Genomic DNA, 14,187 nt, shown 5'->3' with positions numbered 1-14,187 from the left:
AGAGCAATATTAATTTTAGGTCTTGAGTGGTAAATTACTTGATTTTTAAAAACATGAACACATAAATACAAGTATTGAATATAAAATTGTCAAGTGTATTCTGATTTGTTGCGCTCATACTTGCGAGTATTGGTTCAATGTTGCCCAATTATAAATTTGTTTAGTAAAACGGTATCGCAGCAGGGTTTTGGTCCGTGCTAGTTGGCTATTCTGGCTTCCCACCATAAACTAATCGAACAGCGTTAGTTTTTATTATCAAACGCAAAAGCGAACGACATGTCGAAATTTCTGTCCCAAGCGGCTATAAATACGCTGCGAAACACGCGCCTGGGGTCGCGGCAACTGTAAGTACTCCACGATCACCCGATGCCCACAGGAGTAACCCATTGACGCTGTTCTCCAGGGTGCGCAGTTTTGCGGGCATCTCTAACACGCGTAACCATCGCGAAGCGGGTCACCAGGAATGGGGATGTGGTCAGTCTGCGGGACGCGGGCTGCTAGAGTTGCGGATGCCGGTGGCGTGCAGAAGGAGCATGTTCATCCAGACCCAGGACACTCCGAATCCGGAGAGCTTGAAGTTCCTGCCCGGCGTGGACGTCCTGGGAAAGGGGAACACGTACGACTTCCCCAACGGAACCACCGCCCACAGCAGTCCTTTGGGTGAGTAAGGATCCACGTGCGGCTCCCTGGGTATCCTATAAATCGGTTCTCGGGTGGCCGAAAAGATCACATTGCTGTAAAGGTCCAGTTCTGGTTTCCTCCAAAATAGGCGGTTATCTTTTAGCAGAGAGATACTTGATGCTTCGACCCCGAAATTGATGCAAAACGTAGGCAGTTTGTGAAGAAAGCGCTATATCTTCAATGGTAGAGCTCAAGGTGGATCTGGTGGCGTTTTTCAGTGTTCTTAGCAAACTAATTTAAATTTGAAAATACTATGCTTTCATTAATTTGAAGTAGTTTTGGTTTGGTAGGGAGTGTAGGGAAAAACTGGACATTTTTATAATATTCATTCTTGAAAAAGAATGAAAAGGTGCAAAATAATGTAACCTGGGTAATTCAGTTAGAAATTAATCAATATATATAAATACAATTTACATTACTAGCACTATCAGTATATATATATACTGATGATGAAAAATTGAGTATTACTTATTACGTTCCTGGCTGTTTACAAATTCTTAACGCACAAAGTCGCAGAATTTAGATAACTTGTAACTTTCCAATTTTTGATATTATATAATCCTAATGAAATGTACTTATATTTGCAATTATCACTGGATCCGCAGCCAAATTGCTGTTCCGCGTGGAGGGCGTTAAGGGCGTGTTCTTTGGCGCCGATTTCATCACCATATCGAAGCAGGAGGGCGCCGAGTGGAGCCTGATTAAGCCAGAGGTGTTTGCCGTCATAATGGACTTCTTTGCCAGCGGCTTGCCAGTCCTCAACGATGCCCAGCCCAATGCGGACACCGAGATTCTCGAGGATGACGACGAGACGGTGATGATGATCAAGGAGCTGCTGGACACGCGCATCCGGCCAACCGTCCAGGAGGACGGTGGCGACATCGTCTTCATGGGCTACGAGGCCGGCGTAGTCAAGCTAAAGATGCAGGGCTCCTGCTCCTCCTGCCCCAGCTCCATTGTGACGCTGAAGAACGGCGTGCAGAACATGCTGCAGTTCTACATACCGGAGGTGGAGTCCGTTGAGCAGGTCTTCGACGAGGCAGACAGGATGATCGACAGCGAGTTTGAGCGCTTCGAAAAGAACCTTAAGACGCTCAAGCAGCAGGAGCCCAGTGGCGGCGGTCCCCATTAGAGGGACTTATTTTAATGTCCCTGCTTACGGTGCTAATTCTCTAGTGAAGCCAATAGTTAGTTGTATACATAAGGTACATGTAGTTGATTGTTTAAATAAATCTACGGCTTTAAGCTTAACTGTTAGTGCATGAACTGATGTACAGAAACTCATATTCGAGCTTTGATCTTTGGGGTTACAAAGGAAATTTACACTTGTTTAAACTGTTAAAATTTCTTTGAGCAAATTTAAATTTATAAATAACTCCTTTAAATTCCCTCTTTAATGGCAAAAGGTGCCTCATTTATTAATGGATATTTAGATATTAAAAAAGAAGGGAATATAAGAACGTCCCACTAAGAATATCTATTCAATGCATTCATTCAATACTATTGAAAATGTGGGTTCGATAAGGATAGGGTTTTCAAGCTAATCAATTGAAAACCAACAGCCTAATTAATTCGGCACTAAGCAAGGTCAATAATTGAGAAACTAACTCAGTGGGGCCTACGGCCCAGTCTGACCCTCATTGGCAAGTGGGTCAATAACCCGTGTCATTGCCATCGATTCCACAAATCGTTGAAGGAACCCATTGCCAGACGATACCGCTGCCAGGCTACCGTTTAATCAATAAGCCCGCCAGAGAAGAAGCCACCGAGCGCTGGCGCTGGGACCATTCTATCCAGAGCCGCAGGACCTCACAGACCCAAAGGAAAGGGATCTCCGAGGAAGAGAAGTGGTAATACATCAAGTCCGTCGACCAATGCTCTGCTGGGCCAACGAGGATCACTATCTGAGTGATCCGAATCCACAGCAAAAGGCGCCAGAAACGCTCAAGAACCTGCTGTTGCGATCCAGTGTACCGATAGTGAGTGCTCCAAACCCCGAGTAGGACTCACGTTTCGCCGGCACCATGGCACCGCTCAAGGGGCAGGAGGTGCTCAAGTTCCACAAGCACTCCTACCTCGAGAACCGCATCTTCGATCACCGCCTGGTCAAGGGCAACCTTCTGGACAAGTGGCCCACCGCTGACATGAACGAGTACAACGAGCGCAAGGACCACCGGAACCTCATGGAGTCCTATGTACCACTAACCCATATCATTACCCATTGCACCTATGTATGTATGTATGTAGTTTCGTATCTTGGCATTCATCTACCATAGCAGCACTGAAAAGTAGTGGAGCACCTGGCCAAGATGTAGCTGCTTTAGATGTAGGTGGGCACCCAGAAGTCATATCTATATGTCTGCTTCCTGCATGGAGGACATCACGTTGATTTCGATATCGCATCAGCCATGTCATTTTATCCTTTTTCGTTCGATATATGGATCGAGCTGGAGTCATGCCACATACCACATTATGCTTTATAGCTTACTTTATTTCTGTTGCAATGCCACTTGGAGTAGGCCACTTTTGAACGCTGGGCCCTGTCACCCTGAGTCACAGTCTGAGATTAGTTTAGTTTACTCCACTCCTCGAATGGGAACGTATCTGTGCTTTTTGAAATCATTCGTTTGTTCCCAACACCCAGTCCAAATTCCAAGTGGCACAAATTACTAGTACTTCACTATCCCAACGATTCGACTTATAACCGATACCATTACCGAAACCTTCGACCGCGATGAGTCACAATGGGGCTGGTGTCGGAGCCGGATCCGGCGGATCGCCCATCCCACCAACCACGGTCATGTACTCTCAATTGCAGCCATGGAGCCAGGCGGGCGCTCCGCCCTGCATGGAGCCCGTCATGGGGCCTTCGATCCCGCCGAGAGTTGGCGCCGCCTACCAGACGCCCACGAAGCACCCGTGGCGCCCGGCTATGGCCTATGAGCTAATCCAGGTGAAGCATATGCCCGAGCAGCCGGTGACCAACCAGCTGACCAAGCAGTGCTTCCTGCCCAAGGGCATGAAGACGGACGGAATGATATTCCCCAACCTGGTCACCGGATTCGATCGCAATCCGCAGCACGCCGCCCGGGCTGCTCTCTACACGCGGTACACCAGCAACGAGTGGTACAACAACAACATGACCAAGTACTCCGAGTCGAACATGAATCGGTAAGTGGCTAGCTCCTTATTGAAAAGACGTATGACGTATGTATGTATGAATATCTGGTACCATACTATTGCAAGAAGGACAGCCGCATGATTCATCGTTTCTTTCAGCAACCTCTCGGAGCGCATGCGGAATGACGCAGTGCGTCTGATGCGGGAGACGGACGAGAAGGCCACCTCGGGCCAGAGGGACGCCGGCCGAAGGCTAGGCGAGCGCATCACTGACCTGACTTTCTGGCGCAACGAGCTAAACGCGGAGCTGGAGAAGCTGATCGCCGAGATGTCGGACATCAACGAGCTGCAGCGGCAGTGCGGCAAGGCGCTCCTCGACCTGGAGATACCGCTGCACATCGCCCAGGAGTGCCTCTTTCACCGTGAGTCGCGCCAGGGCACGTAGAAGGTGCATGACATCGTAGAGAAGGCCCTCCTCGTGGAGATCAACAACTTGAGGAACTCCCGTGACCGCCTGGGCGGCCTGCACGAGAAGATCTCGAAGCAGGCCCTCGACTGCCGTGGCGCCCAGCATCTCCTCGAGGACGATGTGTCGCACAAGGAGTCCTCGCTCGGCATCGACTCCATGTGCCACCAGCTGAACAACCACAGCCGCGGCATCACCTACTACGGCGGCATTGAGAAGTTCGATCCCTCGGTCAGCACCCAGGAGTCCTGGGCGCAGGCCAGCAGCGAGCACGTCCGCCGGTGAGTCCTCGCCTATCGAATACCCATTATTTAGCTTAAAGGAGTAGGAGTAAAGGATGCCTATAGAGGTGATTCGTTCATTGAGCCGAAAGCTAATCATAGTCGCATCCAAAATCGAGATTCTTGTACCCTTTTCTATCCCTTGTTTCCACAGCTCCCAGGCGGAGCGCGCGAAGCTCTCCCAGCTGCGGAGCGATGCCCAGAGTGTGGTCAACTCGGTGGCCACCACGGTGTGGGACTTCTGGAGCAACACGAACAACGCCTTCGATCGCCGCTCGCAGGAGATGGCTGAGGCGAAGAACCGTGTGCAGCTGCACCTGCAGAAGGTCCAACAGGAGCTGTTCGACATGGAGAAGCATCTCTTCCTGCTGCAGAAGGCCATCCAGGACAAGTCCGGGCCGTTAAAAGTGGCCCAGACGCGACTGGAAGCCCGCTCCCACCGCGAGGGCGTCGAGCTGTGCAAGGACCACGCCCAGGACCGCCTTGTCCAAGAGGTGCAGGACATCCAGGGTGCCGTGGAGACGCTGCACCACAAGCTGATGGAGGCGGAGGCCACCCACCAGGGCCTACTAAAGACGCGCTGCACCTTGGAGGTAGATCTGCGCAACAAGGTCAATGCCCTGTTCATTGACAGAGAGAAGTGCATGAGTCTCCGGCGCTCCTTTCCGGTCAGCAATCTGATCAAGTACTGATCCGTATCCGTAACCGCACGCCGGGCTCTGGACTCTGGACTCCGCACTCCCACTCGCTTTTCCGCCACCTGTTTTCTTAACTTGGCATTTCTGTGTGTGTCCACTTCAAGAGCCAAACTGCAGTCTCCCGCTGAAGCACAGTTATCCTTTTTACTGGCACATATGATATACTTTCAAACGGAACAATAGGTGTACTAATTATTCGGAATTATTAGGAGCAAGAATAAAATTAATTTTTAAGTCTATTATATTACATAAACGGAACTGCTGATAGATTACTTTTAATGGGAATCACGGTGGACAACCAGAAGTTCCACGCCCCCGGCAGATCCAAGAAGATCGCCCGTCGCAACGTGGCCGTGAAAGTGTGCAACTCTCTGTTTGGCACCAACTTCGCCTACGACGACACCGCTAAAGACACCAACTCCAACCGCAGACTCCAACTGCCGACAGCAACACACCTCGCCAACACGCCTCTCTTAACGGCCAGCAATCAGAAGATTGCGTCCCTGACTTCAAATGCGCAACTCAAAGAATTCCTTCTCGGTGAAGAGGCATATTAAACAAGAATTTTCCAATTTAGCTTGCATTTGGGACAGCTCCTACCCATGATTTTTTAGGTGGGCCGCAGCCGTTTTAAACCACGAGTAATCTTGAACTGCAAGATTATCCGAATAATTTTAAAGCAAGACGCTGTGAAGAACTGATTTTCTTATTTCGCTCGCTACGGATTGCAGCGGGTAGCTCAGAGAGTTTGTGCGTTCGTCCCACCAAATTTATGATTTGTGTGATTGCCCCACCAAGGAAAAGCAATGGGTTCTTATTATAGCCGTTTATTCTACCGTTTCAAATATAATTTCTTCGGAGATCTCACTACTCCTGCGGCGCTTCTCCTGCAACGCCTTGCCTCCGTGGTACTGCTTGCTCCTTGACGCGGACGACGAGTCGGCCCGGCCGGGACTAGGATGTTATGGTGCAGGGTGTATCGTCCACGGGCGAGGCAACGCTCGGCCTGGGACCACCTTTGCTGGCCACTGACTCCACTGATCCTTACGACACGCCGGATCCTTCTCCTCCACTCCCAGGATCTCCACTTGCTTGTGGTGATCGTCCTTTCGCGTCCTTCGGGCTTCTTGCCGCCCGATGCTTGCACTGTTCCTTTCCTTCTGACTTGACCGCGCGTTCTCACTTCCGAGCTCCTTCCGTTAACACTCCGACGCTCGGCCTTTTTCCGTACGCGATCTTGCTGTCTCACTAACTGTCTCCTACTCCTCCGCCTTCAGACCCCGTTCCGACTGCGCGCTGACCGCGCGACTCGCGCCGGTACTCTCCTCGACTATCCTCGCGTACGTACTCCTCGCGTGTTGAGACTGACTGCCTCGAGCTGCACTTCCGCCGTCCCTTTATAGGCCGCAGGGATCCCGTTATTTCCCCTTTTGCGCACGGCCCGTTCGGGTACAAGGTCCAACAGTTGTACCGTTAGTTCACGGTGCGTCCTCTTTGTGCACTCTTGGTTTGGTTTTTTTGAAAACGCTTCCACAGAAGAGCATTTCGGTGGCAGATTGGGTATCAAGTAATTAAATTCTTAATTAAATATTTAAATTTTTAATTGATTAATTAAAGTTTTTGTCGTTATCTATATTAAGCTAAATTAATGTTAGGTCTTGAGTAGTATATTTACTTGGTTTTTAAAAACGAAGACATAAATACATGTATTGAATACAAAATTGTAAAGTGCATTTTGATTTCTTGTGTTCATACTCATACAGAATCAACACGAAGAATGTTTTTTTTTTTTTTGAAATTATTTATTGTTCTGAACTTATGAACTTAATGTGTTGCTTAAAAGATATTATTATGGATACTGTACCTTAATTATAATGTATATGTCGGAAATTCATCAGGACGCCCTTCATCCTCTTCACTATTCTCGTTGTCTGCGCAACGTTTTCTGGCGCGTGAGCGAGGCATGTGTTCTGCTCAATAATCGATCACTGACTGACTCAATCTCTCTTCACAAATTCAGAATTATGCGTAGTTCTTAACTCTAAACGCATTACCAACACAATTTAGAGACCCACTCTAGTCCACATACATCAATACTAATGCACACCGCATTTTGCTGTACGCTTCCGTAATTACTGCAGACATCTACTTCCCCGCGCTCATACACACGACCAGACTACGTTCGGCAGAAACTCTAACGGTTCTCTGCCACGCATCAAAAGAATAGAAAAGGCGCCTGCATGGCGCGTGCCAAGCAGAAACGCGCAATTACTAGAAATGTCGTTACATATAAATGATCTGCGACATATACAAATGTACCGTGGAGAGATTATGCTAGCTTACGTGTAAGGGAAATAGGGGGAAATAGGGTCGACAAGATTCGCCAACGTTTTCGGGTAGGCGCTAAGTCTGTCGGCATATCGGCTGGTGTGGAAGTTTATTTGGTCTCCCAGTGAAACAACTTTTAAGTCCTTTTCGATGATGCATGTCGTGCCGCTCGCGATTGTATTACTTGAAGCCTGTTCAAGTTACGGGGTTTGGACTGTCACCCGCTCTCCGCTCCCTCTTACGCTCTCCGCTCCCTCTTACACTCTCCCGCTCTTCACCACAGAGTCTCCAAGGAGTCTCCGCTGCGCTTGGGAGAGCCTAACTAATTAGAATAAGCACCAGTGTCAAAACTAACCACGCTGAATAAACATAAGCCCGGTCGCGCCCGCGCAATTACGAAAAGTCTAGTGGTCGCTTTTCTTCGAGTGTTTTCTTTTCAGCATATTTGGAAAATTCCAGGACAGCAACCCCCAACAACCCATCATTTTTTGGTCCTTCGAGCCAGATCCCCTGGATATTCAAGTTTGTCCACCAGCGACCAAATTATAAGATAAGTACGAAATTTCCATTCCTTTTAATTGCCGGTCTGCAGCAAAAGGTTCGAAAATCCAATTTCGTACAATTTGCTGTAAGATTTATTGTCAAATCTAACGGATTTCTCCGACAAAAGGCAATTAAAGGAAATTACTTATCCATTTTCACGGGCGCCGCCATATTACCCACCGTTCTAAATTTCTAAGTCCCATTTTCCGAATATATTTAAATATTCATCCAGTCCGAAAAGTGCAAAATTCCAAATGTGAAAAAAGTGAAATTAATTTGTGCCAAGTTCAGTGAAAATTTCTTAAGTCCAAGACTCTGCCAAAAGTGGCAAAAATTCAATTCTCGTTTCACTGTGTCCAACGCAAGCCAAATTCTTTTCGCAACACATTTTTTTGCTTTAACTCCGGAGTCCACTTAATACAATTTGCTTTGCTATCGAAGAATACAACAACGAAACAAACAACACATACCGTCTGGCCATTCCAAATAAAATATTAATTAAACATTTACCCGCCAGTTCCATATATTACATCAACATATACTACATCCATATATATTACATATATCACATCAACATATATTATATCCACATATATTGCGCATATTATCTGCATTCCTTTTAAACATATACCAAAGTTTAAATTGTTTCCCGTCGGCAAATCCAAACCACAAATAAAATTTATTCCAAGTGCCAACGCGGAAAAGGCGTTTTGTTTTCCATCAATTTTTTTCCGTAAATTTCCAAATTAATTTCCGAGCAATAAATTAAAAGCGTTTTTTTTTTCTCTTTTTTTTAACAAATAACTTTTTCAATATTTATTAAATTATTTTTAAAATTTTTTTTGAAAATTTTCAAAAAAAATCATCCATAAATAAATAATACGACCGCCAAATACAAGTCGTTCACCCGACAAATATTTTTTCCTGTATTGCTTGGATATTAATTTGTGTTTGTTTTAGAAGTACTTATAACGCGGAGAAAAGACTCCAATTCCACCATTCCATTTTCTCCGTTTCCAGTTGTAAACAAAAAAATAAAATTTTCTTCGTTCTAATAAACATTTTATTCCACATCCACGTGTTCCACATTCCAAGTGTTCCAACCGTAAATAAGGTGGACCTAATTACCATAAATCATTTATACAATTCGCTGTTCACTCCGAGTCACCTGTCCAATTAGTCTAAGCTACGGCGATTCCACTTCGTAAATTTTACACCACTTTCTCACCCATTACATCCTATACGGTGGCAAGCTTAAATTTATTAAGTGCAGTCTGAGGAATCTGTCTACTTTTTCAAAAGTGTGACCGGGCTCCAAAACCGCTTCCCTTCCATTTCGTATTTCTTCGATTATGCCCATCGGGGGCGATAAGAAGAAATTGTCCCAGGTCTATTTTTTCACCAGAAGGGCCCAAGAGTGTAAGAATCCCAAGCATTTCGGTGAAAACGCCTGCGCAGATTTCCGACGACTGTGCTACTCCATCCAAAGCCACAGTACAGCGCACAGCTAAAAATATGTCTGCTTCCGATCTAGCGCTAGCCAAATTCATTTCGGTTTCTGACCGCTTAAGCGAATTTGAGGCTCAGATCAACACTCCGGAATCCGCAGCTCCAACCGTCACGATGCTTAGCGTCCGTCGCGACAAAGTCCGAGCCCTATGGGACAAGGTTGAAAAGGAATTCGACCTCTGCTCAGAGTGCCTTGTGTCAGCAGGCGAAGCGGCAGCAAGCAACATGCCTATTCTCAGGGCTAAATACAGTTATTGCTATTCAGTCTATGAAAGGTGTGTTGCACAGCTCGTTGATAAAATCGGGCAGTGCACGTCTCAGTCCATCCCAGCCGCGAACGCTGCGCCCCAGGCCTACATTTCCTCTGGCTGTCGGTTGCCTCCATGCGATACAGAAGTTTTCGCAGGAGACTATCTTCGCTGGCCGACTTTCCGGGAGCTTTTCACAGCCATTTATATCAATAATCCACGGCTGACTCCGGTTGAAAAGTTATTCCATTTAAATGCAAAAACAAGTGGCGACGCGCATGCCATAGATTCGAACCCCCTCACCAACGAGGGTTTCCGCTCTGCGTGGGAAAACCTGATAGAGCGTTTCGAAAATAAACGATTGTTGGTAAACAGTCAATTGAAAATACTGTTTAATGTGCAGTCGATACCACAGGAATCTGGGGCGGCATTGAAGGTACTGCAAAGTACCAAGGTTGCTTGACTGCCTTAGAACTGTCAGGCATCAACACTGAGAACTGGGACTGCCTGCTGGTATATCTGTGTTCATCCAAGCTCCCGAAGATAACTCTCTCCTTATGGGAGCAGTCGCTACATAAGAAAGCCGACATCCCGACATGGGGAGAGCTGAACACCTTCCTCACAGAACGTCATCGAACCCTAGAGGCCATCGATGATGTGAGACAGTCCGTACCAAGTCAGTCGCATTCCAAAGCGATAAACTCAAGTGGGCCCTCTAGAAGATTAAATTCCTATGAGACGAAAGTGGCCCCAAAATCGAAAAGTTGCGACTTGTGCAACCAGGAGAACCATCCTGTCCGTGTATGTCCGCGTTTTCTCCAAATGTCGGTTGACGACCGGTCAGCCTACATTAAACGGAAGCAGTTATGCTTAAACTGCTTCGCAAAGGGACATCAGCTTCGTGAGTGCAAAAGCACTCACAATTGTTTTACTTGCCGTGGCCGGCATCACACGTTGTTGCACCGAAACAACCTCTGTTCCAGCAATTCAAGCCCTTCAAATCCAGCAAGGCCAATTTCCGCTAATCAGGCCAATTTCGTTCCAAATGAGCAAGCCGGTGTTCAAAATTATTTCGCCACGGGCTCAAGAGCTATCCTTCTTGGTACTGCCATAATCAATATCTCCCATCTTGGCACTAACTTTAAAGCACGCGCCCTGATCGACTGCGGATCAGAAGCGACATTCATAACCGAGCGACTGTTCAATCTAATTAGATTGCCATTCCAGGTGGTTCAAGCCCAAGTCTCGGGCTTAAACCAAACAGTAGCTGCTCAGTCCAAGAAGCTCTGCAGTTTCACCATCCGATCTTCGACTAGGCCCGCGTTGCAGTTGGAGACGACGGCCTATGTCCTCCCTCAACTATCCGGAAATCTGCCTTCCTACCCAATTCCGCAAAATTTCCTTCGGGATCTTCCCGATTTTCCACTGGCGGATCCAAAATTCTATGAGAGCTCACAAATAGATGTCCTTATCGGAGCCGACATTCTGCCTTCGGTGCTTCTGAGTGGAGCAAAAACCAACATCTGTGGCTCTATCTTGGGGCAAGAGACCATTTTCGGCTGGGTACTAACTGGGCCAGTGTCAGCCTCAGCCCAAAGCAGAATTTCCTCTTTTTCGACACAGATCTCCCACGCGTACGATAATTCACTGGACAAACAACTCACAAAATTTTGGGAGGTGGAGAATATACCAACATAGTTGGTAAAAGAATACGATTCCATGTGCGAGAAGAATTTGCTTCAAACGACCACGAGAAACGAGTGCGGCAAATATGTCGTTACTCTGCCTTTTCGCGACCCAGAACATATCGGTTCCGGGCTAGGGCATTCTAGGTCTTTCGCGTTGGCTCAGTTCTTAAGAAATGAGCAGCGTCTAAAAAGAGATGAGGCCTTGAAAGCGAGATACGATTCGGTGATCCAGGAATATCTCGACTTAATGCACATGCGACAAGTTCTTCCTACCCATGATTGCAACGCCTATTATATGCCATATTTGCTGGCCACTGAAATCGCCGACGCCGAGCGGTTCCTAATTTCGAACACTCAGCGCAGAGAATTCCCTGTGGAATATCACTGACTAAGTGAAAAGCGTCCAGTGCCAAGTTCAAGTGCCATCCTAAGCATGAACCCGTTTCTAAATCCGCAAGGACTGATCAGGGCATGCGGCCGTGTTGCGGCTTCCGAAAGCCTTCAATACAATGAACGCCATCCAGTGATTCTTCCGTATAACTGCCTGCTTTCTCGCCTCCTTGCGAATTTCACTCATCGCATAACTCTCCATGGTGGTAACCAGTTAATGGTGCGCCTCATCCGGTCGAAATACTGGATTCCGAGAATTAAGAACCTGATGAAAGCAGTAGTAAATTCGTGCAAAGTATGTGTGATCCACAAAAAGCGGTTGCAAAGCCAACTGATAGGTGTCCCGCCCAAAGAAAGAGCATCGTTCTTCACGTATACTGGCATGGATTACGCCGGTCCGTTCGATATAAAGAACTATACGGGAAGAGCATGTCTTATTACAAAGGGGTATGTTTTAGTTTTTGTTTGTTTCTCCACCAAGGCCATCCATTTAGAGCCTACATCTGACTTAACGACCGAAAAGTTTCTTGCCCCTTTCTCTCGTTTTGTATCCAGAAGAGGGTGTCCACGTCAAGTCCAGTCAGACAATGGCAAAACCTTTGTTGGCGCTGCCGTAAAAAGCCGTAAAAGAGTCGGTGACGAATGCCTATATTCATCAAGAGATGCAATGGCAATTTATTCCTCCGGGGGCACCCCATATGGGAGGCCTTTGGGAAGCAGGCGTAAAAAGTTTTAAGACGCTATTTTACAAATGCACTGCCACACGAAAATACACGTTCGAAGAGCTCTCCACGCTCTTGGCAAAAATAGAAGCGTGCCTTAACTCCAGGCCGCTCTTTCCTATGTCTGAGGATCCGACAGATTTGCTGGCTCTGACGCCAGGTCATTTCCTTGTCGGGGGACCCCTTATGTCCACGGTGGAACGCGAAGTAAAGGGGGAAAAGAAATCCATTCTTAATTGGCGGCAGCATTTGAAAGCTCTCCATCAGCAGTTCCGTGTGCGATGGAAAGAAGAGTACCTCAAAGAACTCCACAAGCGCTCTAAATGGCAGGCCCCGTCCAAAAATCTCCGCATCGATGACATGGTCGTCATCAAGGACGACAACTTATCCTCTAATGAGTGGCGGCTCGGCAGAATTGAGTCTGTTTTCCCAGGAGCCGACGGCAACGTCCGTGTAGTAAATATCCGTACTGCACGTGGAGTTGTTAAACGTCCAGTGGCAAAAGTGGTGCTTTTGCCGACGGAGTCTTCCGAATCTCCACAATAATAGGCGCTCCTCTCGTCCTTAGTTGTAGTTTACTAGCACTAATCATCCATTATTTTTCATTTCGTTTCGATCTCCTTTCGACATTCAAATACGCGCAGCAAGGCCCCTCGTCAACAAAACGCACGCAGTGCTCGTGCCTTGGGGAGCAGACGTACCCGAGGTATTCAATCCTACCGATGCCGAGTCTGTCGGTATCCATCCTCTTCGAAAGTGCGCGAGGTTCCTAAAGCTCAGCGCTGAAAAGCGTTTGCGAGCAGTCCTCATTAACAAATACTGCGCCAATTGACTCGCACACGAGCATTCCACGGGAGACTGCCGAAGCGGTGATCGTTGCAAGAAGTGCGACCGATCCCACCACACGCTTCTCCACATGCACGAGCAGGTTAGCTCGTTGTCGCGGTCGCGAGCGCGCTCGCGTCAACAACCGGTGCCAACCCGGCAAGCAGCTTCGGCCTCGTCCCAACGTTCCCGCCGGCACAATCCGCCAACTCAGCGTAGGAGTTCACCGCCACGACGCCAGGCCCATCGCTCTCGTCGCTGCTGCAACGCCACAGCGTGAACATCCTTCCCACAGCGCTGGTCAAGTTGGAGACCGGGACGAAGACCTTCGAGACCGCAGCACTTATCGATCCGTGCAGCCCCATGAGCTGCATCGACGCTTCGTTAGCGTCAGTCTTTAAGCTTCCGATGACCAATGTTGGCGATGAGAAGGTCTGTACGACGACGATTCGCTCCAGGATCGACGCGAACACGAAGCTGGAGGTCGTGCTCAAGATCGAGTCCAGGGTGCGGATCCGCACACCTGTCCGGGCATGTTGGCTGATGACCAGTTCCATCGGCCTGCTACCGTCTCCATGGTCTTAGGAGCAGATATTTATCCTAAGGTTATCCAATCCGGATTCCTGACCTTCGACGAGGGAATGCCGGTCGCTCAAAAGACCGTGTTTGGGTGGATCGTGTCCGGTGC

The 14,187-nt window shown here is 47.8% G+C and overlaps 2 protein-coding genes across 2 annotated transcripts; both read left to right on the top strand.

Annotated features, from left to right (window-relative positions):
• Positions 1-228: 228 nt before the first annotated feature.
• LOC6621332 (NFU1 iron-sulfur cluster scaffold homolog, mitochondrial) lies at positions 229-1,965 on the top strand. Its single transcript, XM_032726220.1, has 3 exons — positions 229-344; positions 404-660; positions 1,287-1,965. The coding sequence occupies exons 1-3, from the start codon at positions 277-279 to the stop codon at positions 1,811-1,813; spliced, it is 852 nt and encodes a 283-aa protein (XP_032582111.1). The 5' UTR covers positions 229-276; the 3' UTR covers positions 1,814-1,965.
• Positions 1,966-2,199: 234 nt separating this feature from the next.
• Positions 2,200-5,490, top strand: LOC6620716 (tektin-3). Its single transcript, XM_032726222.1, is given in 4 exon segments — positions 2,200-2,876; positions 3,500-3,852; positions 3,961-4,548; positions 4,703-5,490. Coding segments are annotated over 4 exon segments (1,800 nt in total). The 5' UTR covers positions 2,200-2,555; the 3' UTR covers positions 5,241-5,490.
• Positions 5,491-14,187: the final 8,697 nt, after the last annotated feature.

Source organism: Drosophila sechellia, chromosome X (assembly GCF_004382195.2).
Source record: "Drosophila sechellia strain sech25 chromosome X, ASM438219v1, whole genome shotgun sequence".
Lineage (NCBI taxonomy): Eukaryota > Metazoa > Arthropoda > Insecta > Diptera > Drosophilidae > Drosophila > Drosophila sechellia.
This window is presented reverse-complemented; position numbering and strand designations above follow the sequence as displayed.